Consider the following 25,842-nt stretch of genomic DNA (forward strand, 5'->3'; position numbering starts at 1 on the left):
TGAATATCACAACCTTAAAGGCAAACTTTAACTATCCAGAGCGGCAGGTTACCTCCAGGTTCCGGTCTTTGTCAGCTGTTTCCAGGCTTTAGCTTGTAATGACCAGTTCCACTAAGTGTTTGTAGGAATTTCAGCATGTTTCATGGTGTCCACATTCACCTGTTGCTCTGGTTACACCATATTTACATACTTGGGCACAATCTCTTCTTTACAAAACTCTAAATATCAAATGTGTTATTCAGTTTTAAGACAATTTCTTCCTATTTTCAGATGTGAAGCCAAAGTTCCTCCATAGATGAAGATGTTGCACTGGTGGCAGCACCAAAGCACCCAGAAAAGCAACCTACAGCATTTCCATGCATTGATTTGAAGCAGTACTCATGGCTTAAAAATAATTAAATGTCACTTTTTTTCACTGGAAGAAAACAGAGTACGCATTTCTAAAAAAACAAAAAAAAAAAAACATTTTTTTCAAAATAATAATTAAATATTTACTACTACTAATAATAATAATAATAATAATAATAATAATAATAATGATTTTAATTAATCTTAATTTCTCTGAAAAAAATTAACTCTTTCAGTTGAATTAGCATGTAAGGACATAATGTTTTGACAGAAAGCTTGATACTCTCAAGGCTCATTTTTTCATCTGCACTACTGGACCACCAGAGGGAGCCCTAAAAGTTTTGGCTGGGGAAACCAAGAAGGTAGAAGAGTTAACATTAAGCAGCAACTTCCAGCTTCCAGAAATGAAATGAAGCCCGTGTAGAGGAGCTCAAAATACATTTCTACAGGATAGAAAGACCAGAAATCACATCCACACCAAGCCAAAAAAAAAACAGATTTTTCCAGCATAAACATATTTTCAGGCTGTTTTTTTGTAATTCAGCAGATCATTAGTTGGTCCAATCAGAGGCAGTATTTGACCAGCTGTCAGAGAGATTAGCACTGTGAGATTTCTGGATATAACAAATCAGATCAACTCAAACCAATAGATCTAAAAATACAATGAGCTGGTTTAACTAGGAAGTCAGAAGACCGTAAAGACAGTCTTAAAATCTTAGTGGAACGTATAAGTGGGTCGACTGGTTGTGAAAAAAATGAACTCAGATTTTAATAAAACCTTTTATTGTATTTGTCAAAGTCTGGTTGCCAGACAAAACTTACAAAAGCTGTCATTCAATTTCTACCACACATCGATACATTTCTGTGCAATTCTGATTTTACACCTGTCATCTATACTAAAGTAAAGCATGAGACATCCGGGTCAAAGTCAACAACATAAATATCTGACTTGGTCGAGGGGCAAAGTCATTCAACTATGTACACAACAGTTTGAGTCACAAAATTACATTACATACAACAACCAAACAAAATCAAGCAACTGACTCATCAGTCTCCCAAATCAGTCAGAAGTCCAGTTGTTTTGCAGATATTTACAAGTAATGTAATTATCAAACTCACAATATTTGAGGTCCTAATACAAGAAAACATTTGAGAACTGATGAACATTAAAATGAACAAGAAAAAAAAAGTTTCCATTCCTTAACTCTTCAGCTGGAGCTGGAAGTGATGACATTTGTGCACTGAGGTTCACAGAAGGGGCCAAAGCGCCCATAAATGTCTTTGGCTCGGACAGCGAAATAGTACGTGGAGCCAGACTGGAACTGTGTCAGTGTACAGGCCATAGGAAGAGGGAGGGCATTGACCTCCCCAATCTTCTTCCAGTGCTGCTGTGCTGCATTGCTGCTTGAGTTGTCTTGATGGAAGGCATAGAGGTGATAGCTGTCCACAGCGGCACAGGTCTGATCAGTTTCTGACACGCACCAGGACAGCACGATACCAGTCTGACTGGGAACAAGCTTCAGCTGAGGCTGCTGGGGAGGAGAGGTCCGCTCAGCTTCCGGGGGTAAACGTGGTGGTGCGGGTGCGGTGGGGAGAGGAGGCAGGGACTGGTTGGAGGTCCGGGGTGTTGCACTGGTTGTGGCGCGGGATTTCACTGGAGAGTCCTACAAGAGGTTAAAACATGTTTGAGCTCTTTTTTTCTCACAAAAGCTGAGTGTATGAAGATTTCTGATGATTTGTAGGAAATCATTCACATTGAAGAAAAGTCTAAACATTTTATGGAGAAAGATCTTAAAAAGCTAAGTCTAAACTTACACCAAAAAGCTTCAACTACAGAAGTCAATTTGTTTTCTACATTAGAAAGTGAGTGTGAAACTGCTAGCCTCCCAAAAATGTTTCCCAATAGTATCATACTGGTGAATCAAAGTGAGAACCCCCAAGTTGTTAAGCTAAAAAAAACTTGCAATGTGTAAAATATGTAAAGTGCATTTCTATGAACTTACCTGCTGGGGGCGGTGGTGAACCGTCAACTGAGGATTGGCAGAGATTTGAGTGCCTTGTGGAGAGGACCTCGCTCCTGCACCTGTAAAACACAGAAATACAATACTGGTGAACATCACACTACTTATTAATATCATTTAAGACTGCCAACATTCTGGCACCCTCTTCCAGTGCCACAGCTGTCTATGAGACTGTCATGTAGGATTTAATTAGTTTGCCAAGAAATAATCTCACATTTCTCTTAGATGCCATTACTCTAAGTTATGATGAGTTCAGTGAGACCTGGGCAGGAATAAAAACATAAACATCATTTGTGAATTCAAAAGTTTTGTGATAGTGTGTTTTTAATAGTAGTCTTTTTTTTTCACTACACCATTCAACAAACCAATTCAACCTCCTGTTGAATTGGTTTGTTGAAATGCAGTTACACTAGCAAAACCATCTCGAACTGCTTTCCACTTTATTGATGCAAAATAATGAAACCGAATAAGAGACACAAGAAAGTGATGGGAAGATAAAATCTTTATTTGTACAGGTTCAGTATAAACTCTTTCTCTCAGTTTTCAGTCTCTTTTACTCTTTCTCTTTCTTTCAAACATGCACACACACACACACACACACACACATACACACACACACACACACACACACACACACACACACACATACACACACACACACAGAGCTCTAGACCTTTTTCATGAGCTCACTCTCACATGATACAACAGCTCAAAGTTGCAGGACCTGGCAAACACACAACTTTAAAAAACAAACCAGTGCAAAACAAAAACTGTAGGAATGCAACAATGAAAATAACTTGAACAAATGGGCCGATCTATAAGTAAACAGTTCACGAATCGGCACGTGGAGAGCGCTGCCAACTACAAAGCACACTTTGGGCAAAACGTATCAACCCTGACAGCACATTTCCCACACACAGGTCTGTGGCAAACCCTGCAGGTGACAAAGGTTTTATTTTGTTTGCACTGAGTGTTAATTTGGCATTGCCTCCTGTTTTCTGGTGTCTGTGCCTGCAGCTCCTTTGGCACCGCCCACAGCACCAATTTGCTTTTGAGGTGCTCCTCTCGCAGTTCTTTAGCCAGCTGCAGAATGAAAGCTCTCCTTGGGATTGTTTGGTCGCAGCAGGATTTGAAAAGGATGTGCGCGTTTATTGCAGCCATGTCCAGCATGTTGTAAAAGACGGCAACGGGCCATCTTCTAGTTGCACTTTTTACGGTGTAGAGTCGAGCCATCTGGTCTAGGGCGTCAACTCCCACCTATGAGGCATTAGCAAGTGACGGGTGTGTTAGAAATAAAATTAATAAGACAAATAATAATAATAATAGAGAAAGTCTAAGCTGCTGCTACACATTTCCTTGCTACGTATCCTCCTGGTAAAGTGACAGCATCAGAAAAAACAAAACAATGAAAGCTATGTGGCATCAGTGAAAAATAAAAAAGGAAAATTAGATACAACTAAAATTTAAACTGAAGTAAATGAGAAATCATCTCAGCACAGAAGAGAAATGTATTCATTATGATGTCTATAATAAAAACCTAAGTTATTGTTAAACCTCCAGCATACCCTGGTGTCGTTGTAGAAGCTGACAGTCTCTGGTCTTCTCTTCTTGTCACTCCCAATGGTGACAGTTGGGTGCAGGGTGCTGAGAAGGGCCACATTCTTCTTGGGCTTGCCTTGGTACACTGTGAGGGTGGCACCTTCATGTTTCAGCACTTTTGTAGAGAACAGCTCCTCATGCCGCAGCTGCACCACGGGTGGAAGCTCGCGCCTGTTCCTGTTGCAGATTCCAACCAGGCTGGTGTGGTTTTCTTGGAGGGTTTTTGCCAAATTAAGTGAGGTGAAGGAATCATCCGTAGTGACATTTCTGCCCTTCCCCACATAGGGCTCCAGCAGCCTCAGCACCGCACTCTCTGCAAAGTGTTGGCGTGTCGACAGTGCTTCATCTTTTCCCAGATAAGGGAACCCGTTCAGAAGATATTTACTGTCCACATCTGCCGCTACCCAGAATTTAATGCCAAATTTTTCCTTTTTGTTAGCCATGTACTGTGCAAAGCGGCACCGTGCTTTGGTGGGGACCAGCTGCTTGTCCACCGTGATGTAGGCCCCAGGTTTATAGCAGGCAATGCAATTATCTATAAAGCTACTCCACACATCAGAGAACAGGGCAAATTTGTCCGTGGACAGACATGCACGCCTTCCACTCTTCTTGTCAAAGCGCAGATGGCGCATGATCTCTCTAAAGCGGTTTCTTGACATTGTAGTCCGAAAGAATGACAAGCCCCATTCTTCAGACCACAGGCTCTCCATGTTTAGATTTTTGCAGTACATCCCCCTCACGTACAGCAGGGAAATGAAGGCCATTAGTTCAGCCACAGAGAGATCCCACTTCTCCTCAACACGGCGGGCTTCTGCCACAGTGCAGTCTCTTATATGTTGCAGCATCTTCCTGTCCACCAAACACAAGAATGCGCTTAGGACATCCTCAATGTTGCGCTTTGCATGAGGTGTGGGTCCCGAGGACTCAGAAAACACTTTTTGGGACTGCGCTCTTGTTGATTTTGCACCAGGCTGGAAGAACTCCCACATGGTCCCATCTATCGCCTTCTCACAATTCTTCAGAACTGCAAAATAAAAGCACAGATACCTGATAAGAGGCGGCACAATTTCATAGAAGAAAGAGGGAAAAAATGTGGGCATTGAATGACAACAAATCATAGGTCTATAACTGTTGGTTCCCATTTAGCTTTTTTCTTCATTATTATATATCTATGCCAATGAAAAACATGAGCTTTGGTAAACTTTGATAGTTTGTGCATTAATGTTGCCTGCCTTTATTTTTAAACCGTGTGTCCAGCAGAGTGGCTGCTGGCATGTCATCAGGTGATTCAGCTGATGGAAAAGGGGAACAAGTTTTGTGTTTGTTTGGCATAAGTTTGTCTTTATATTTTTGGTAGAATAAACATGCGGACTCTGCCTTTTAAGACAACTATACTACCTGTAGATAAATTCTTGGTGTGGTCAGAGTCCTGTGGGTCATCATGTTTTTCTGTTGGAATAGTTTATTGCTTTTATTCCTTATCCGTGAGGATAATTATAAATATCTTGACTGTTAGAGGCCTGCACTAGGCATCAAGATAAAGTAGGTTTAGTTTTAGATCACAGTTCACAGGCTGTCAAACTTTAGGCTGCACCATAACCAATAACTTGTGCTGCCATCAACTGTAAAAAGTTATCTAAAAAAAAAGATAATAATTAATTTATTTAAGATTCTTACCTTGGGTTGATAGAGCCTTAGACCGGGTAGCAGGTTTGATATTTTTTGGCCGTGGTCCAGGCTCTGAGTCAGAACTCTCGTCCTCTGGGCTCCAGTCAAAATCACTGTCGTTGATCTCTCCGCCATCAGACTCGGCCTCGCTCATCTCCTGGATTTTGGCCAACGCTTCTTCCAAAGAAAATCGTTTTAGAAGTCCTCCCCATGTGGTCTCAGAAGTATGTCTCACTTTGTGTTTAGTTATTTGATTGTCTGCCTGCGCGTTTGTCCGTCCGTATCTATGTGTGGGCTCTGCCTGTTTGTTATTCTCTTCCTTTCCGCGCATTAACAGAGAAATTGGATCGAACGTTACACCGAAAAAAAAAAAAACTCAAAACGTAAAAATAAAGACACAATAGCGCTCGGATAATCACTTTCGCAAAATATATCATTGTCGCGATATATTCCACAGTCTCTGTGTGACGGCAGCAGCAGTTAGACGGAAAAATGAAATCTTATGGTCATTGAAAACTCAGGGATTTTAAAGTCTGTCACTTTGCATTTTATGCAAGCATGATTTGTTTTCTAGAAGTAAAAGTAGCTTTAGCTAAAAGGCTACTTTGTATCAAACGGTACGAATATCTCTTCTATAGTCAAATCTAAATTGTTAACATGCATTTAAGCAGCAATAGCTACATCTAGGGATGGGTACCTTTCACATTTGAAACGATATGGTTCCGATGCCCGGTACTTAGAAATTGGTACCAATTTTCGGTACTTTTATGTGTTTATGTGGTAAAAAAATATCAATTTGTTTAATAATGAAGTATTACAGTTTTTCAATTGAATATATTTATTCTTCAATATGTAACCTTGCAATGCTGCGTTCTTGTCCTGCATGGAAAATTGCCTACTCTTCCACTTCCTCACAGTCACAGGGATGCATCTAAGCCGCGTTTCCACCAAGCAGTCCGGGTCGGTTCAGTACGGTTTGGCTCGGTTTGGTACAGTTAAGCCTGATCCCGTTTGCATTTCCACAGTAAGCTGTGCCCTCTCGTGGTAGGTGGCGTGTAAGCTGGATGCCGCGAGCCCCAGCTGTTAAACAATGGCGTGACGCAGTAGCAGGGCGACACAGTTTACCCCGCTAATACATCCAATGAAGAAGAAAAGTGACACAGTAAATAAAGAGCATAGATGGAAGACATGCAGCATTTCGTCCTCTCTGTGATTGGCATGTAACTCTTTGATACAAAGTGCAATCAAGCTTTGTTTCAGAGAAGTCTGTGTGCCACCAGGAGAAATACAGCCGCTGTCGGGGTAAGTGATGATTCCTTTGACCAATAAACGGTCTGCAGTGTGTTGCTCCACCTTCAGAGAGCAGATCGGTTCAGGCTGGCACCCATACGAAAGGGTCCCAGAAAAGGAGCCACAAAATGTACCAAGACAAACCGAACCGGTCTGCTTGGTGGAAACGCGGGTTTAGGTACCCGAACATGGTACCTTTTGGTTTAACATGAATGGGCACTCAGAACTTTTGACAGAATTCAGTGGGCACTTATAAAAGTGCCTAATTTGGTACCCATCCCTAGCTACGTCTCAAAGAATTTCTTTCATTTATCAAAGTAAATTTTCCTCATTCTTTTGCCTTTAAATCAATGTGAAGCACTTACTGTTAGGGATGCTGATAACTGGGATAGGACGCTGGCTAGAAGATGGAGCTGGAGCAGTGGCATTCTTCACCCCTGTGACTAGAGAGAAAACCAACAGTTCAGCATAACTACGTCAAAAAGCTGTTTTTAAATACAAATTATTCTGAAGAAGGAAAAAAATGAGTTGAAACTTGAATCCTTACCTTGTACGTCATCATCGTCCTCAGTGAGGTCGATCACAGAGCCTTTGGGTCGAGTTCCTGGGGTGGCTGTTTTGGATGGAGTGGATCCTGTGGCTTGGTTGTCTAAAGGGAAATGTAAACGTAGAGAGGACTTCAAGGCGAGAAAAAGCAGTATGTCACACTAAACAGGCAACACAAGATGTTTGCAGCATTACTGCAAACATCTTGAGTCATTACTCATTGACTTTGTGGAAACACAGTTTGAGTCTATGTGATGTCTGAAAAATTGCCACCAAGTGCATATGGTAGGGCTGGGCGATTATGGTAAAAATAAGAATCCCGATTATTTTAAGTGATATTGACATCACAATTAATATACACAATTATTCATTTATTCAAAAACTTCAGTATTGATTTAAACACAACTTTAAAGAACCAGCAAGTGGCACATACAGTATTTTTGATACACATAAGTCACACACACTCGCTGTGGCTGCACATGGAACACAGAAGAGCTATGAAGCACAGGCACTTGCATACATCTACACTGTGTGGCATATTAACTGTTTTTCTTCAATTTTATTGTTTTGATGATTGTCAGATGGCAAAATTGTAATCACGATTAAAATCCAATTAATTGTCCAGCCCTAGCATATGGTGGCATTTCTTAACACCTTCTTGAAGAGTATGTGTTATCAAAGTTCACCCTACCTGTCTTTGATGTCAGCGATGTCCCCTGAGGAGGTCCAGGAGCGGTTGACCCTGTCGCTGCTGGTCCAGAGGTTGCAGGTGAAGAGGCTGAAGACATCGCTCCTGCTACAGAGACGGGCTGAGCTGGTGTCCTGGCTGTTGTCACAGATACTCCTGCGTTGGGTGTGGTTATACCTCCAGCACCTCCCTGGTACACAGCACGAGCGACAGAGATTTGGGAGGTCGACATCTGTCCCGTGGAGGACTGAAGTGCTGGGACAGTGGCAGCTGCTGGGGCAGATACCGGTGCTGTGGTGACGGCTGAAGCAGGCTTGATTATAAAAGTGGCGGTGGAGGCGGTGGTTTTGGCCTTGGTGAGGGAGCTAGCTGCAGACAATGAGGAGACGGGGATATTGACCAGTGTTCCTGCCTGGCCATTAGTCATGGATAAAGGCAGCTGAATGAGGAGGGGCTGCCCTGTAGCCATCACGCCCCCTGGTGCTGTTTTCAGGAGCAAGGTGCCTGTGGGACTCTGAGTGGTGATGCCAGCAGGCAAGGTGGAGACGGCGTTAGTGGTGGAGGTGATCAGCTGGAGGATGGGGGCTTGTGAGACCATAGCAGTAGAGGTGGGTGTTGGGGCTGGAGCTGCGACAGGAACTGGTTGAGCTGAGGAAGCTGGATTTGGAGAGGAAGAGAAAAGATGGTATGTTGAGAATGTGACAGTCGGATTTTGAAAAGCTCCAACATCCTAAATACTCTCACTCTGACTTTACCCACCCAGCGTGGAAGTGCAGAATAAAAGAGACACTGAGATGATAGTGAAACATTCTTTATTAAACCTTTCTCCAATCCCCCTCTCAAACACACAAGCCCACACTTGTGCTTACATTTGAACATTTATGAATGAGAAAACAGAAAAAGATTGTTGCTGCAACTTGGAAAACAACTTTCCTGAATATCAAAAAATACAAAAATAACTGTGGAACATCATAAAACATTTTGTGCATTAGGAGTGTCACTTCTTACAAAGACCAGCAGAGCATGTTTCTGTTGTGCAAAATTCACTGGTTGAAAGATAAAGAAATTAAGAGTTTGTTGAGCTTTGAAGAATTCACGTTAAAATATATTTCTGTTGGTAAAAGCTTATGTATGACACATTCCCCCGACTTCTTCTTCTCAAAGAAACGGCTTCAACGACATGAAGGGTGAGCATTTCAACCTGAGGTCTGACTGCTAAATATTTTTATTTCTACACACTTTACCTTTAAAAACATAAGACAACAAATGGTAAAAAGTAGGATCAGCTCTTTGGACTGAGCAGTTATAACAATAGTGCACACATGTGGCATAAGTGCTCGACCTTAATGGTGCACTTTCCACACATAGGCCTCTGGCATCCAGTGCAGGAAACAACGGTCGTATTTTTCCTACAGTGGCTGTTGACCTGGCAGTGTTTCTTTATGCCTGGTTCTTGTGCCAGCTCTAAATTTATCATCTGCACACTGGTCTTGGTGGACATGAGTTCCTGCCGAAGCTCCTTTGCTAACTGCAACGAGAAGGCTCTTCTGGGAATGGGTGTAGAGGTGCATGCCTTCAACAGGATGTAGGCATTTACTCCAGCTATGTCCAGGAGATTGTAAAACACAGCAGTCAGCCGTCTTGGAGTTAAGTTTTTCACTGAGTATAGATGAGCCATCTGGTCCAGTGCGTCAACTCCAGCCTGTAACAATGGGATTCATGTAAATGAGTGTCTGTAATAGTTATTGTAATCAACAAAGAAGGCAAATGAGACTAATAATATTATAAGAAGGCTGTACCTAATTACAAAGCAGTATAGCAGATTTCTTAGCCCTGTTCTACACATGTATAAACGAAGAAAGAGAAGTGATTTTGATCCGGGCTGCAATAGTTACAGAAGCAGTCGAATCATAAACCAAAGTAGACAAGCAGGCAAAGTAAAGTTTAAACTACTGGATTAATCATTTTCATTGTAATACAAAACCTTTCATACAGTATACCTTAGTGTCATCATGGAAGATGACTGTCTCTGGTGTCCTCTGTCTGTCAGAGCATAGGGAGACAGTGGGGTGCATGGTGCTGAGGAGAACAACACTCTCTCTTTTCCTGCTCTGGTAAACTGTGAGAGTTGCTTGGTCATGCTTCAGCACCTTGGTGGAGTACAGCTTGGCTCTCTGTCGGACTGAAGATGGGAGCTCTGGTTTGAGTTGGTTAATTACCCCGACTAGGCTGGTGTTTTTCTGCTGCAGTTTTTTGGCCAGGCTGAGGGATGTGAAACATTTTTTGATGGTCACGTTTCTTCCCTTTCCCAGGAATGGCTCCACTAGATTCATCACCACACCTTCTCCCAGATCTTTGTCACTGCCCAGATATGGGATGCCATTCAGGAAGTATTTGGTCTCCGTATCTGCAGCTATCATGAATTTGATATCATTTGTTTTCTGCTTGTCTTTCTGGGTACAGCCGGGTCGTACACTTGTGCCGGGCGGCTGCTTATCTACGGTGATGCATGACCCAGGTTGGTAGCAGGCAATGCTGTTGTTCACAAATCTGTCCCACACAAAGGACATTGGTGCAAATTTGTCATTGAACTGCTGGGTGTGCTGGTCCTGTTTCTTTTCAAAACGTAAGTAGCGCATGATCTCCCTGAAGCGGTCTCTCGGGATCGTGCTTCTGAAGAATGGCAGGCCCCATTCCTGTGACCAAAAGCTTTCAAAATCCATGTTTTTCCCATACACTCCTCTTGCATACAGCAGGGCAATAAAGGCCTTCAGCTCTGCTATGGAGAGATCCCATGATTTGTCCTCTTCAACACTGTGTGCCTCTGCCACAGTGCAGTCCCGTATGTGCTCCAGTATCTTCATGTCCAGCAGACACAAGAAAGCACTCGCAGCGTCTTTAATGTTGTCCTTAGCATGAGCTGTGGGTCCCATCAAATCAGGTTGCACTTTTAGGAAGTGCTGCTCAGCTGATTGTTCTCCAGGCTGGCAGACTCTCCAAACTGTCCCATCTCTCCCTTTTACAGATTTGCTTGAAGCTGCAGGATGTAAATTGAAAACATACATAATCAGAGGTTGCAAGATTTGATCATTTCTTGATACATCACAAAACGTCTGTCAGATCACAATTTGACACAAGTTTGGTTAAATTTTGTTTTAAAGAATTATTTGCAAACAGAGAAGTGCATCAGGTGCTTTAGCCAAGCTCTTGTTAGCTGATCTATTCACTGCTAGGATCAGCATTAGTTTTAAGAAATGGAAGCGATTTATTGTCCATTGTTTTCATTTGACACGGAAGAAATATATTAATTACCAGCATTACTATTGCTCTGTCAAAAGCAGAGATCTGAACTCTTCTTAAAGAGTCCACTGTGACATCTGGAGAGGCATCAAGTTTAATTGAGCCATTTCAACAGGCTACATTATAGGTTTTTTGTGCTGTTAGCTGTTTATAGACTGACCTGTATTTAGCCTCTAGATATTTCAGTGTTGCACAAAATATGAAGTTTAAAGATATAGATAACAATGAAGAAAATGAGCAAAAAAAATTACAGTGCCTACCTGGAGTGGATTTGCAGACAGATAGGGCTAGTGGCACAAACATTTTCTTTTGTTTGTGTTGTGGGGCTTCGAAGCTAGAATCTGAACCCTGATCCTCGTCACTCCATACGCTGGAAATTTCACTTCCATCAGAATCCCCATCGTTCATCTGCTGCATCTCAGCCAAAGTCTCTACTGAAGAAGATCCGGTTTTGTAGTCTTTTCGCCATAGTTGATTATTATAGTGGTATCTTTCTGTCTGTATTACTCTGTCTATCTCTTATTGACAGTTACCGCACATTAATATGGATCAAATACAAAGAAACAATGAAGAAAAAAAACCCATGGATAAAAAAAACAATAGCTGTAGGAAAACATCCAAAAATGCACATTTTGCAGCAGTGGTCTGTATGTCCTCTGTGGTGGTCGAAGGTTTTTGTTTTTAGGAATTGTGAGTGTTGTATTTCAGAACCTTATCATCATTGGAAACATATAAAACCAGTATGAGGGAGACCTGTGGGATGAGAAGCCTCTAGGTTTTCTTTGAATAAGTATTTGCAAGATGAAAAACACAAATGGTGTATCCAACAGTCTTGGTGGGTTTAGTGTCAAACCTAATCCTGGATGAAAGAGGCTGAAGATGACTACCGTACTTCAACGCAAACTGATTAAATCACGTGCTTTATAACATTGTTTTCAATGAGTAGACAAAGATTAATTATCCTTTTGCCATGAAATAAATACCTCTTTCCCTTATATTAAACAATGTATCTCTTTGTTCATCATTTCTAAAACAGAAGTAAACAAGGATGATGACTATTTCAGCCGTTTATGGAAATTTAGAAGGTAAATACCCAAGTGATTTTGTGGCTCGGAACATGCTCCCCTGTTCATGGCTTCAGATCTTAACATGCCTGTTAAGTTGGGTACACATACAGGGTAATTAGGCTGATTTTTCTCTCCCTTATGATCAAATCCAGCAAAGGCTTCATTGTCTGATGTCTGCAAATGACACTGTGTGTGATTTTCCTGTGGTGTGGGGTGTGTTAAGAGTGATTTTGTCCGGTCCAGAAGGCCTCAGGTTGAGAGATCGCTGATAATTAACATGTTTGATATTTGTGACTAGAAATCCTGTAGTGTAAGCATGGCTCTGAGGGGAGTGAGCGTTCACGTGTACCTGAGCAAAGCCAATCAAGGCAATAGCTAAGTGAATGAAGATGAAGTTAGAAATCTATCCGTAATACTTGTGACGACTTTACTCACCACCACTCGCACTGTTATGCATACAGCCCATAACCCCACTGTCTCCACAACTTTTTCCATAATCGTTCATCTTTTATGTGTTTTTTTTTTTTATTCAAGAGGCCGAAAACAACCAACATCGCTTTTTCCAGTTTGTCATGTTTGTTTAAACCGAAGTCGCAGTTTACTACGCGAGATTTGCAATATTAAGAAGCTGATGCTCTGCTGAAGAATTGGTAAGTGTGTCGTGAGCTCCGGAGTGCACATCACACACTTTGAGATCATAAAAGAGAGATCCTGTGTGACATATCTTTTGTTATCAAGTGTGTGGTCTAGGGATGGACTGATTATCGGGGCCAATATTTGCCATTTTGAGGCATATCAGCATCGGCCTTTCTTTAGAGAAACAAATTTAAAACTGTGTTGTTGTGGCTCTGATGCAGCCGCCCCACTGTCTGCAGTCACTGCTCAGTCCCCAGCACTGTCCCACCTGCAGTACCATGTGATTGGTTACAAGCAGAGCCATGACTTGGGAAAGATCTAATCAGCAGTGCAGTTGTTACAGTTATTACAGTTACATTGAAATTTTGGAAAACTTTATTTTCAGTAGAAAACTTTAGCTATTTTTTTTAAGTTTTCATCTAACTTTATAAAACATGCTGCTAAGCCTGGGCGCTGTTCAATAAACTCATGCTTAAAGGTATTTGAATGAAGTTAAGTGTTGGAATTTGTATTGTTCAAAATTTTGACACCAATGTTTGCGCTTTAACTGCAAATTAATATCAGCTCCAAATAACGGTTACCAGCCTCCTTGACTACATATAATCGGTATTGGTCTGGAAAAATCCATATCCGTCTATCTCTAGAGTGGAGGATGTGTGAAGGTTTGAAGAATCCTGTAATGTGTGCCAGCCTTTACTGTCACCATGTCATTTTTTGTTTTAACCTTTCACTCTGCTCTGGTGAAACAAGGTACCGCTTCCAGAAAGAAGAACACATGTAAAATATTTAAAATCTGTGTGTGAGGTTCAGGACAAATCCACTATGACTGAAGGCTTTGTTGTTGTATTGTGACATAAATGAACCCCTGATGGTTTTCGTGTCTGGAAAAAAATCCCAAAAGATTCAACTAAGCCAACATCCGCTACTCACCAGTGCTAGGCGAAGAAACAGTTTGAGCCTGCTTTGCATCCATCGACGTCCGGACTGGCCTGTTTAAAAAGATTGCTCATGCTTAGCGCTTTTTTTGTCCACAGCAAGCAGACAACTAAATGGAGGTTAAGTGCTAACATTTTCTTTTATTCCACTCAATTTGTACACTTATTATTGACCAATGGTGGTGAAATCACATCTCCAAACTGAAATACATTTAGTTTTCAATGAAGCAGTTTAAGTAAATAAATCAGTGGTTTAAAGTCTGGGGCCAACTTAACAGCTTTTTAAGAACAAGCAACACAGTTTCATGCTCTTTTCAGTATGAAAAAAAGGTTTTATGAACACTGATGAGATCCAGGCCCATGAAAATAAACTTAAATAACAATCATTTTTATGTGAAGTGATGACAATTGTCCCAGTATGCCTCAGTAACAAAGACTCAAAATAACATTGCAGTTCTCGGGTCGTATTCTCGGAAAAAATCTGGTCTTCTCTTGACCCGCAGTATTTCGTTAATCACGTCTCGAATCTCTCTCCAGGAATCACACGTTAGTCCAGGAAAACGATGCTCAATGCAGGTCCTGATTGCTCTTCTCAAGTTTGTAGGTAGAGCCTCCTTGCCCAATATCCCGTTATAGTTGACCCTTCCCACCCAAACACAGTAGACGTCATATGGCACTAAGTAGCGGAATATGTACGAAGCGTAGCGATCAGCCCGAGGAAGCCCTGAGCTTTTCTTGCAGTTTTGATAGAGCACATTCTCCAAGTGGGATGAGATCGTGCGGAGTTTTATGTCTGCTCTGCATCTCCCTTCATTGTATTCTTCCAGTTTATTTGCAAAGGCAATGTGCCGTGACATGTCTTCTTCCTCCCCCATCTCCTCTGCTTCCTGCTCCCTCTTGACAGTCAGCACACACGCCTCGCCAACAGAGGGCACCAATCCCTCTCTGGGCACCTTAGGCTGCAGCTCTACTGTCTGCCGGCGCAGCTCGCTGTTGGGAGGAGAGGTGCAGTTTTAACTACACTCTACACTGCCTGAGGAAATATTCAGGCTTCAGGTTGTAGAACGTCACAAGACTCAGGACCTGGACCCATGCTGGGTTACATTGCAGATTCAAGATAAAGAGACTGTTTGTTCCAAACGTGTTCTCATTGATGTTTGGAGTAAAGTTAAGAGTACAAAATAGACGATCCTGGTGGACAGAGAGACGAGGGACACGTTTTCTCGTTTTACAGAAATGTTTGATTTGGAGCACGAAAGGATGTTTGATTCAGGACATGAGTCTTAATTCAATCTTGGATTACAAAAAGCAACCTGGGACAATGTCAACGCAGTGAACGGCTCCTTGTGTTTTACTGGTTTAAGTCCGGTATTGTCACGTTCATACAAAGAACAAACTGTATTCACACAAATTGCTACAGTGCAAACTGCAAGCTTCTTTGAATACCTAATGCTGAGAATTTTGGAAATCTAAAGAATCAGAAAGTCTACCAAACATGTAACCTGCAGGAAGGTGACCCCTATTGAAGAATTGGGAGAGAATCTGTGAATCACTTCTACAGTCAAAGGGCAAACTTACCGTTGAGGCTGAGCGCTCGTTGTGACAGTTGCAGTCTTGGAAGCTGCAGCAGCAGCAGCCGCCAGCGCCTGTGAAAGTGGGACACCATACTTTCATTTCTGATAAAAACCTCTTCAAAAATCTGTCTCTGGCATGCGCTTCAACACAAAGATACATAATTCTTACCTCAGTTTTCCTCTTGTTCTCCGACGCCTGATTGGCTTCTCCAAATTTCTTTGCCAGTCGTGCGATCTTGGCCTAAAATTAGCAGAGAGCAGCTTTTAGATTGGTGCCTTTTAACAAAAAGCTGCCTTTAAAAACATCAATTTTATAATTTGTTTACCTGGAGTGTGTTTATGGCTGTTTGATGTTTAGTGGCACAGTCGATTTTGTCTACCCTGTCCTTGAGCTCTTTGAAATTATGGTCGAAAATGGTCAGCTCTAAGACCCTCAGCCGTTCATCCACCAGCTGTTGCACAATCTGAGGAAGAAGATTAGGTAAGAAGCAAAAACAAAATTGTGGTCAAGTTTAAAAAAATAGAGTTGTTTACTCGGCTCAGATTTCAGGAAAACCAGGATGTATACAAACCTTTTCTAGTTTGTGGTGACTGCCAGCATTTGCAGTGATTTTAAGCTCCAGTTGTGCCTCCAGCTCTTCACGCTCCACCTTGGGCCTTTTCCCTTCCCTTTTTACAGCTGGTCCGTCTTTCTCAGAACCCTCTGACAGAGTACGCTTCAGTCCTGAAGTGGAGCCCTTCTCTTCTTGCGCTGCAGGAGGTACAAAAACAAAGTGTTGTTATTACCCCATGTGAGCCTTTCTTCATGCTGTGTTATGTTGTGTTCTTTCGGGCACTTTTCAATTAAAGGTCAGACACAGTCATTCTGAGACTGAACACGAGACAAAACTGCAAAGAAATTCAAACAAGAAAACCCAGGTGGAACTTTGGTGAAAATCAGTGAGCAAAGCTGTAAACACACCCAGTCACACCCACTTTATTTAGACTGAAGCTTCAACTAAACTTTTACCGAAGTCAATGCTGGGACAAAATGTCAACAAGTCGTGAGTTGTGTCATTATATCCATCGCATTCCTGTTTTTTTCTGATTTCAACTTGAGTTTTGAGTTGAGCAAAATAAATCAAACCTGAATTTGAGGGTGGAGTGGACGAAGGCCGAGATGGCTTTGTAGTTTGGCTAACATCCTTTTTTTCCTTTTTGGGCTCAGCTTTCACTGACTCCACCTCCATCTTTACTTCACTCGTTGAGTCTTTCTTCTTGTCCTCTTCTTTATCCTCCTCTTCTTCTTTAATGTCCTCATTTTTGATGTCCTTTTCTTGTTTAGAATCCACAGAAGATGAAGCTGGGGGAGACGGAGAAAGAGTGGCAGATTTTGAAGAAGAGGGTTTTTCCTCTTGTACTTTGGGGGTTTCTGAGTCATCAGTCTCTGTAGTGTGATTATCAGTGTCCATTGGTTCTGTACAGCCAGACACCGGAGATGGCTTAGATGAACTTGAGTCCCCACCTTTATCGGCGCCTTCAGTCCCAGCCGGCTCATCTGTTGTAGTGTGTTCCTCCTGAAAAAGAGTAGAATAAATTGCTGATTAACCAAAAGCTTTGTTGGACCCCATCCTAACATTTAACCTTACAATGTGAACAAAACTAGTTTTATCCAGGGGACTGCAGAAAGAAACAGCTGTGTAACATTTCTTAGCTTTACCTTCTGCTTTGTCTTCTCTGGGACGGCTTCTTTGCCTTTCTCCTGATTTTCCTTGGACTCTGTTGACGGTGCTTTAACGGACTCCACTGTTGAGGAGGGTGAACTTTTCTTCTCACCCCCTTCCTCCTCCTCCTCCTCTGTTCCCTCCATCTTTTTCAGTTCAAAGTTTAGAGAGTGGAATGGCGATGTGGGAGAAGTTGGAGCGTCATCCTTGGATGTGGGACTTTGTGAAGAGGCGGGGGAAGGGGACAGATTTAGGGACAGGAAAGGAGCAGGAGAGCTCAGAGAAGCCGGAGAGGAAGGGGATGCTTCGCGGGGAGAGTTCGAACCAGAAACGTTGTTTTGTTCCTTGTCCTCCGCTTTGGGAACGTCCTCTTTGTGTGTGCCGTTCATCAGAGGTGGAGATGATCTTTCAGACAAACCTGGAGCAGCTGTTAGCAAAGTGTTGTGGAGACTCTCTAGTTGCTGGCGGTCACTTATCTTCATAGTTTTCCTTGCACGGAAGATCTTCTTCTTTTCCTCGTTCACAACAACTTCCATAGCGGCCTGTGGAGGGACATGAGGGGATGAGATGCATCAAATACGCACTCAGAACAAAACTTTTCTGCAAGAGTTAATATAAGCATTGTGTTCTCCAAGTTAACGCACTGACAGTTAAAAAAAGGCTGCAGAGTTTCAGAGAAACCACTGGAGGTCACTGTAGAGCCCTGTAGCTTTCTTTGTTCTTTTCTAGAAGGTTCCTCTTTCACATGGATCTGCAAACCTGACTTGTCAGCTTTTAACAGCCGGATCTTTACAGATCTTTTTTTACTGATCAAACCAAATCCAGCAGATTCCTACATCCTGGTCACACATGGCTGTGTTTGTCCTGCAGAGGCAGCTGTGAGGATACTTCTCAGTGAGCTAGGAGGGCATGAATCATGCCAAGCAGAAAAGCCTAAATGCTTTGACAAATTCCCTTTTCTCTGGTTTTCTGATTAATCATGGATCTCATGTTTACCTAAGCCCGATCCAGGGAACAGAAAGACTCTTGAGTTAACAACAGCAGCAGCCCAACCCTCCTCCCATCCCCCCACATTCCAATTGGCTGAGCACTCAGCGAATCAGAGCGGCCAAACTGAGGCTGTGTTGGCAGCAGCAAAGGGCTAAGCAAAACATGAAGGATTGTCCGTACATACTATTGAATTCTGCAAACACAGTAGTGTGGAGGCTAGTTCTCTTCTTATACTCAATATGTGTACATGTGAAAAATGAGCCACTTTTAAAGGAGGTAGAAAAGTGGTGAAGGATTACAGCTGTGTGCTGCAGGAGGCTGTGCTTAGCTGCAGTAAAAATCTCATGTTACATTTATTAGCAAACAAGAAAATGGGCTGTGATGTACAGTGCAGCCTAAACCATCTATTAATAACTCACCTTCAGCTCGACTGGTTGCTGGTCATCGATTTACCAGAGAATTCTTCAATAACCTGGAAGAAAAAAAAGGATATATTTAGAGAACGTGTGTTAAGTAGTTGATGTTAAAGCGAGTTCAAATGTGTGTGAAATCAGCAGACCATGGAATTCAAAGTGTAACCATAAATTTAGCTCATCCACATTAAGCAGTCCATGTCTATCCCTTGAGCTATGACAGAGCCCTTGGCTTCAAAAGGAGATGGTTATTTTTGGGGTCACTGCTTATTTATTCAAAGAGTATGAACAAATATGTTGATGGATGTAGAGTAGAGAAGAGAAGCTGAGATCGTTTTAAACAGTTGACCTCTTATCTATTCACAAACAGTGAGTAAAAGCGTTAGTATTCTGCCTGAAGCCTGAAGACATGTTCACGTCATCCTTTTTTTGATGTTTCCACACTCATTGCAAAGCTTTTCGAAGCATTTTTCGCTCCAACTGCTCCACGCTTTTGCAAATCCGACATCTTTTAACAACAGCTGTTAACAGTTAGCTATTCACGTTGCAAATTTGGAGAACCCCGAAAAAGTCGTGACGTGCTTACCAGCACACACAAACATACGGCCCTCCACAAAATGTCTCGAGGTGTAAAAAGCAGGACCGCTTCCCACCAAACCACTTTACCAACATAATGCTGACCAACTAACAGCTTACAAAGACTGCCTAACAAGTTAACCGCTTGTCTTGCATGTGTTTTCATTCTAAAAGCATGAACCACCCTGCAAAAAACTAAAATCTTATCAAGTGTTTTTGTCTTTTTTTTTAAGTAAAAATTGTCTTATTATACTCGAAATGAGCCACTTTCAACTTATCAATCCAGAAAAATGTCTTGTAAGTTATCAGAGTACAAAAATGAGGTTTGAATTGCTTGTAACCAGTAAAAGATCTGGAACAAGAAAAAATTGCCTGAAAATTTCCTTGAGACTAGAACAATGTCTTAATACGAGTAACTTTTCTCTTGTTCCATTGGCAGATTTTTTTTACTGCTTACGAGCAATTCAGACCTCATTTTTGTCCTTTAATAACTTGAAACAAGACATTTTTCTGGATTGGTCATATGAATTTGGCTCATATTGAGTCTAAAAAGGAATTTTCTACTGAAAATAAGACAAAAACACTTGATAATATTTCAGTTTTTGCAGTGCACTCCAAAGTTTGAAATCTTTCCACCTGTGCAAAGACATTTCTATCTGTTTCTTTAAAGCAGATTCTTCAAACTATCTCTCAAATCGTATCTGGTTAAAGCAACCCTCTGGTTACACTTTTACCCTGCTGTATAATTTAGGTTTACTTTTGCTGCACTGCTGTTGTGCGTGGCTGCAGTGGACGGAGCAGTCAGACAGGCCTTGTTAAATTTAGCCATTTGTTTTTTTTGCTAAGTAAGGCCGTTGCATATGCGGGAAACACAGAGGCTGACTTGGACTGAGTGTGCACTTTACACTGTAAAGCTGAGCAGGACACAGAGGAATGGCGCACAGCTACCCCACTTCCTGTGCTACCAACAAATTCCTGCTTTTCTGTACTTTTCATTCATGTTTACCTTAAAGGAGCATGACACTCAAAAATCTGCACACACAAAGAGCGATGTGGATTAAAATCACGACCACTAGTGCATTTCACATTCCAATGTTATTGCCACTGCGCATAGCCCGTCCCCCTCCCCCACTCCATGGCCTCATTCACTGCGCCTGGATTCTGTGCAGAACTCAAAATGGCCGACAGCTCTGTGTGCTGCCACAGTGAGCTCTCAGTAGCTAGCTGAGCTGGATCCTCTAACAGACTGATCAGGTTACAGCACCACTGTACTCAAATTGTTCTCCTTAATCCACCTGAGACAAGGTGAGAATTTGCATCAAATGAATTCAAAGTAGAACATAAAATGTTAACTAAAAATGTGAAATGAGCAAAAAAAAAGTTGTCAAAATATTTGTATGTCAGATTTCTTTCATGTTCAAGTTACCTTAACTGCATGCTTTACCTGGTCCTCAGCTACTTCTCTTGTACAGAGGTAAAAGACAGTTTTTTTTTTTGTTTGTTTGTTTTTTACAAAAATTGTTACTTTGTTAAAACAAAATTTAATCATAAGTATATGACTAAGAAAAAATTGACTGTCTTAAATCTATTTTTCAGGCTGGTGTCAGTCGCTCAGAAACTGGCTACATGTGAGGCTGCAGTCATGTCACTGAGTGCTTGGCTAACCCTGACCTGGAGAGCTGCACAGAGAATCCCTGGAGTCAGATGAGCACGCACAGATTGCGATGTTTAATGTGTACCTTAGGTAACTTTTTAAAAGCTTCATCATCTTCAAAGTGGAGGAGTTACTGTAAGATTAACAACTCATCAAATCCCTCCAATTTTTAATATCTATCTTTCTCTTTTTTGTTCCTCCCTTCCTCTGTTTGATTGGACAGCAGGACAACGAAGTCAGGCCTGCGGCAGGAGGAGTCAGGTTGAAGCCTCCTTGGTGGATTTTGTTTAGGGCACAGTTTAAAGGAACATCTAGTCAGAAGACGACTGATCAAACACTCAAAGCAATACTGATTTGAGAAATTGCATTGGTCTCTGTACAGCAGCACCCATGGGATCTATGTGAAAAGAAGGTACCATCTCCTCTTATCCTGGCACCAGCTCTTCCAAGTCAATGGTTCGAAGCTTAGAATATGGCTCTTGCACAAGAGACCATCAACCAGTTTTCCAAACCTGAACCAGCAGTACAAAATACCCAGACTGACAGTGGACTCTGCAGGCAACATCACACTTAACCAAAATCAAAAACACTCTGTTTAACGGGCTCCGAGGTTTCTGTTTAAGATCTGCATAAAGACTTCTACAAATTTGGGGATGATGACAGAGTTCCCAAATCCTCTGCAAACATCACCACACCTCAGTCACATAGTTCTCACCTGGACATGGCACACACTGACCCACCACAGATAAAGCACTCAGTGACAACAGCTCCTTCATGAGGGGAGCGATCCTGAGATTTTTGATGTGCAGCAACAAGTTAATGTTAAGTTCGTAACCACTGCTACTGAGCCAAAAGGTGTGTGTGTATACTGTTTGAAAAAGGTGTGTTCATTAAATAACTCCTCGTTTTAGAAGGTTAACGCAATCAGAGCTAACAGCAGACTCCCAGGTTTATGAACTGTCTTAAAATAATCTGATCGTTTCAAAAGACAAATCCAACATCTGCAGATTTGCTAGAGCAGCATGTGAGCGCATCATCAGTTTAAAGAGAGAATGAAGCAGCCACAACTAACCAAAAGCTGAGTTGGATTGAAATGAAAGTTTAAAGTGTAAAACATGCTTACTAAACAAAGAAACGTCCACCTTCAGCAGGATGTGTGGGATTGAGGCCCTCCATGTATTTGTTGATTGTGGGAGCAGGAGCAGCTCACAGGCCGGCAGGAGAACATAAAAGAAAGGAGGAGGGACTTGTAGGACTAGTCCATCTCGCTCCCAACAGGGGGAGGTATTTTAAAGAGCATGTGACCTACATGAGCCTCATATGGATATTTACTAAACCCTTTGAAACAGTACTGGCTCAGCAGGGTGCCATGATGTTTACTGTGAAAAACACACACTGAGGTTGTTGTTTGTTTTTCTTTCAGGGGACATCTATTAACTTCAGGACACCTTTCCATTAAAATCAAATTTAAACCACATGTGTAGTCAAACTCTGCGAGAAGAGCGTGCTGTTCATCACTATCAACCCTAGCTAGCAGCGCACAGGCAGAGGGGAAGTAGACTGCACATACTGTTGCCTGGCAACACCCATCCCCCAACTCTAGCACAAAAAGTCCACGTTATGGAAAGCTACAGCAAGCCTGGGCTAAACCATTTTGATAGAGGACGGGGGGGGGGGGCTTTTTTATGATAACACTCAAGGCTAAGAAAGCTACATGTTTGAAAAAAAAAAGGTCAAGGGCAAGTGAAAACAGAAGTGCCACTTTAGTGCACTGCTGAGTCTTCATGTTTGGTCTGTTTAGGTCGAGAGTTGAGCACCTTCTCACTGTTGCTCCTTCTTGCCTCTGTTTGAGCCTTAAACACATTTCAAATGTATCCACACAATATGGTGCTCTGGACAAGCTGTGCCCCAGCCTACAATCCTTTAAACAGCCTGACCCACTGAGGACTGCAGGGGTTTCTACTCAGGCTGTTGCATGATCTCATATCAGCAACCTGCACCAATCATGCTAAAGGCTAACTGAGCCCTTCACTGAATAAAAGGCTAAACAATGTCAGTGAATGACTTTGCTGTCAGATGAGCTGTCAACTTGCCTTGGTTAAAGTTATTTAAGGTAACATATATTTAGCATGTCTATCTAAAGGGTTTTTTTCCTCTGTGTAATGTCTGACATTCATGTGACCAGAGACCCTGGAGTCAATTAAAAGCAAGGATAAATTTATTTGGCAACCATTTTTAAATAGTACTATGAACCGTTTCTAAACTAATAAATAAAAATAAATCAGGCTTTGTAAAATATTTATTTTCAATGACACTTCAAAGCCGATGGATTAAACAAAGAGTGTCCATCATTCTCTCTGGGAACTGACTGTCCCTATGTTGTAGGGCGAGTTTTAGCCAGTATGAACCGGTTACAAAGGACACAAAGAAACCGTGTTTAAATGTGGAAAACTCAACCCGATACACACAAAAATCAAAACAATGGTCGTGTATTTGAGGTTAAATAATCTACAAGATAGATTAAAAAAAAGGGAGAAGATCAAAACAACAACTGTTCCTTAGGCAGCTACTTTGCTTTAGAGTAAGGTCATTTTTGAAAGTGACAACTAACTAGAACTCTCCCCAAAAAAAAAAAAAATCTTCAATGACAAAACGGCAGAACATACTCTTAAGTGTAGGCCTAGCTAGCTGCGCACAGCCAGCGTTGAATTGCACACCCACAGCACACTCAGTGCGGGGGCAGCTGCACCCACCCTCCCCCATCTTTCTCTCACTCTCTCTCTGTCTCACACACACATACACATACACACACACAGCAGTGCCTCTGTCTCACTCTCTGGAACAGACTAAGTCAAACACGGACTGAACCATTGTGATAGGCACAGGAGGTGGGGGTGGGGTTTGAAAGCAAAAATAGTTAAATGAAATCTAAAATCAGTTTTAATAAAATTCCACAATCATAGCTCAGTTATACGCTAGATTCATAAACCTTCTTTTTAGAATTTCAAGAAAAAGTTACCATAATGCCTCTTTGTGTTTTAATGGGAGTACTCTTGTTAATGTTCTTCTTGAGAGAAGACTCATTTTATGAAAAGCAACACTGATTTGGAAACATGAACAATTTTGATTGTTAGCTACATCTGATGTGAGTGAGATTTATATTTCATCTGGGAAGAACGGGAAAAATAAAAATCCAACTGCTCAATCCCTCTCCATTAGTCAAACAGGAAGTGTCGCTTTTCTAGTCTCACAGTCCCTTGCTAGCTAGGACCTGCAGAAAGTGGAGCACAGCTTTCCTGTGAGCAGTCTCTCTCCGCCCACCCTCCCCCACAGCAGGGAGAGCTGCTGTTAAACAGACCAAACCATTCTGTCACGGGGGTGTGCCTTCACTCGAAAGGAACAAAGACAACACACCTGATCATGATTAACTTCCTCTCCAGAAGTTTCCAACGTGAATTCTCTGCTAAATATTTGATTTAAAGCACTATTTTGGTTGGACTAATCTAGAAATATGACAGATTCTTGTTGCACTGGAGAAGTATCAGAGTGAAAACTCATTTTGTATTGACATGTATTGACAGATATTTCTCATCAGAAACCTTCACCTGACTCAATAAAAAATGACAAGTTGTGAGGGTAAGCGACACTTTGCTAAATGTTTTTGCTCTGCTCCTCTTTCTTCTTGTGCAGAAACACAAAATGGCCACCAGCGCTGCTGCGAGCAGCATGCTGAGCACAGACCAGAGCAGATCCTCTAACAAACTCCGCCTCCTAAAGGAAAAAAGATCCGTCTATCTGCAGAAATCTCCATACCCTAAAGGATCTTGAGGGAAAACTGAACAAAAGCTCACTTCTCAACCACCTCATTTGAATGTTAGATCTGCATGTTAGAGTTTTAGAGCTAAATCCTGGCTTAGTGTAGCTGTGGTTGAAGAGAGCTCACACCTTGTGGTCACTGTGGAGCACTGTGGCTGGAGAGTTCACAGAGCGAATCAGATCACCCTAAACCTCCAGAGATGAACCGCTAACTATAACCTGGACTCTAAAGTCAACAAGGTTTTCACTCCTTGTCGACTGTGCTCCAGCTAGATGCCATTGAACCTGAACCTCAGCTGACAGTCAGTCACAGAGGGTGCTGTTGGTCTGTGTTTAAAAACAACCACACTCCAAATAATGATCTATCTGATCCCAAACTCTGCAGAGACTTCAAAATAAGTAGACAAACAGATTTCTGCTAGTGAGAGCAAGGGCTGCATTCCAACATTAGTGCGCACAGTGCGCAGCGTTCCCCTCCCCCACCCTCACTGCCCTGCATCTGGATCTGGATCCAGTGAAACTTAAAATGGCCACCTGGTCTGCAGCGCACAGCCACACAGACACTCCTCACAGACGGTTTTATCTTGTTGCTGCACATAGATGTCACTAAATTTCCTCCTGAACAAAACTACTAAATAAAGCACATATCAAAGAGGAGAAAAATTTGGACGCCCCTTTAAGAAATAGCAATCCATTACATAGACTTCAATATGTTTCACCTTTCAGTCATTTCAGCAACGCGGGCAAGAAATGTGAGAGCTTTTTAACAATATGTTTGAAGATGATGTCCTATCTTTGTTGTGTCTGGTTTAAACACTCTCCGCCTAATAGAGCATACAGACATGAAGACCAGGTTCAGTCTCGTCCCAGCTGAGATTTCTCCCCAAACGAATCCTTTCGAGAACTCTTTGACCTCAAGACTGTGTCTGTAGCTCAGGGTCCTCAACTCTCAAGCTAAACCTAAAACTACCGTGTGTACTTAGTGTGTAGTCACAAGGGGGCGAGTCCAAGTCCAAGT

The 25,842-nt window shown here is 42.0% G+C and overlaps 2 protein-coding genes across 4 annotated transcripts in view; both read right to left on the reverse strand.

Moving 5' to 3' along the window:
- Positions 1 to 1,079: 1,079 nt before the first annotated feature.
- Positions 1,080 to 25,842, reverse strand: part of atf7ip (activating transcription factor 7 interacting protein) — a 37,654-nt gene continuing 12,891 nt past the window's right edge. Inside the window, exons 2-15 of one of the 3 annotated variants that reach the window (XM_074665127.1) lie at positions 18,785 to 18,837; positions 17,372 to 17,917; positions 17,177 to 17,228; positions 16,799 to 17,014; positions 16,245 to 16,423; positions 15,999 to 16,136; positions 15,842 to 15,913; positions 15,677 to 15,744; positions 14,094 to 14,152; positions 8,164 to 8,817; positions 7,474 to 7,575; positions 7,292 to 7,369; positions 2,352 to 2,431; positions 1,080 to 2,012 (exon numbers count right to left, since the gene is read on the reverse strand). In XM_074665127.1, coding sequence (XP_074521228.1) covers positions 1,557 to 2,012; positions 2,352 to 2,431; positions 7,292 to 7,369; positions 7,474 to 7,575; positions 8,164 to 8,817; positions 14,094 to 14,152; positions 15,677 to 15,744; positions 15,842 to 15,913; positions 15,999 to 16,136; positions 16,245 to 16,423; positions 16,799 to 17,014; positions 17,177 to 17,228; positions 17,372 to 17,911 — 2,694 coding nt within the window. In that variant the 5' untranslated portion in view covers positions 17,912 to 17,917; positions 18,785 to 18,837 and the 3' untranslated portion in view covers positions 1,080 to 1,556. Of the gene's footprint in view, positions 2,013 to 2,351; positions 2,432 to 7,291; positions 7,370 to 7,473; positions 7,576 to 8,163; positions 8,818 to 14,093; positions 14,153 to 15,676; positions 15,745 to 15,841; positions 15,914 to 15,998; positions 16,137 to 16,244; positions 16,424 to 16,798; positions 17,229 to 17,371; positions 17,918 to 18,784; positions 18,838 to 22,131; positions 22,222 to 25,842 lie in introns of those variants that run through there. The other 2 variants (XM_074665125.1, XM_074665122.1) reach the window with 2 other exon arrangements.
- Positions 8,956 to 11,937, reverse strand: LOC141786531 (uncharacterized). The gene is made up of 3 exons (XM_074665144.1): positions 11,721 to 11,937; positions 10,161 to 11,197; positions 8,956 to 9,862 (listed from the first exon to the last, which is right to left on the reverse strand). Exons 1-3 carry the CDS (start codon positions 11,875 to 11,877, stop codon positions 9,464 to 9,466), a joined length of 1,593 nt encoding a protein of 530 aa, XP_074521245.1. The 5' UTR covers positions 11,878 to 11,937; the 3' UTR covers positions 8,956 to 9,463.

This window comes from Halichoeres trimaculatus, unplaced genomic scaffold (assembly GCF_033239565.1).
Source record: "Halichoeres trimaculatus isolate MK-OKI-2021-1 unplaced genomic scaffold, fHalTri1.1 fHalTri1_scaffold_2, whole genome shotgun sequence".
Lineage (NCBI taxonomy): Eukaryota > Metazoa > Chordata > Actinopteri > Labriformes > Labridae > Halichoeres > Halichoeres trimaculatus.

Coding starts and splice junctions, on each gene's coding strand:
- LOC141786531 (XM_074665144.1), bottom strand. CDS start 11,877: ATGCAGCAGATGAACGATGGGGATTCTGATGGAAGTGAAATTTCCAGC. Junction 11,198..11,720: donor TGTCTGCAAATCCACTCCAG/GTAGGCACTGTA, acceptor TACATCCTGCAG/CTTCAAGCAAATCTGTAAAA. Junction 9,863..10,160: donor TCTTCCATGATGACACTAAG/GTATACTGTATG, acceptor CCATTGTTACAG/GCTGGAGTTGACGCACTGGA.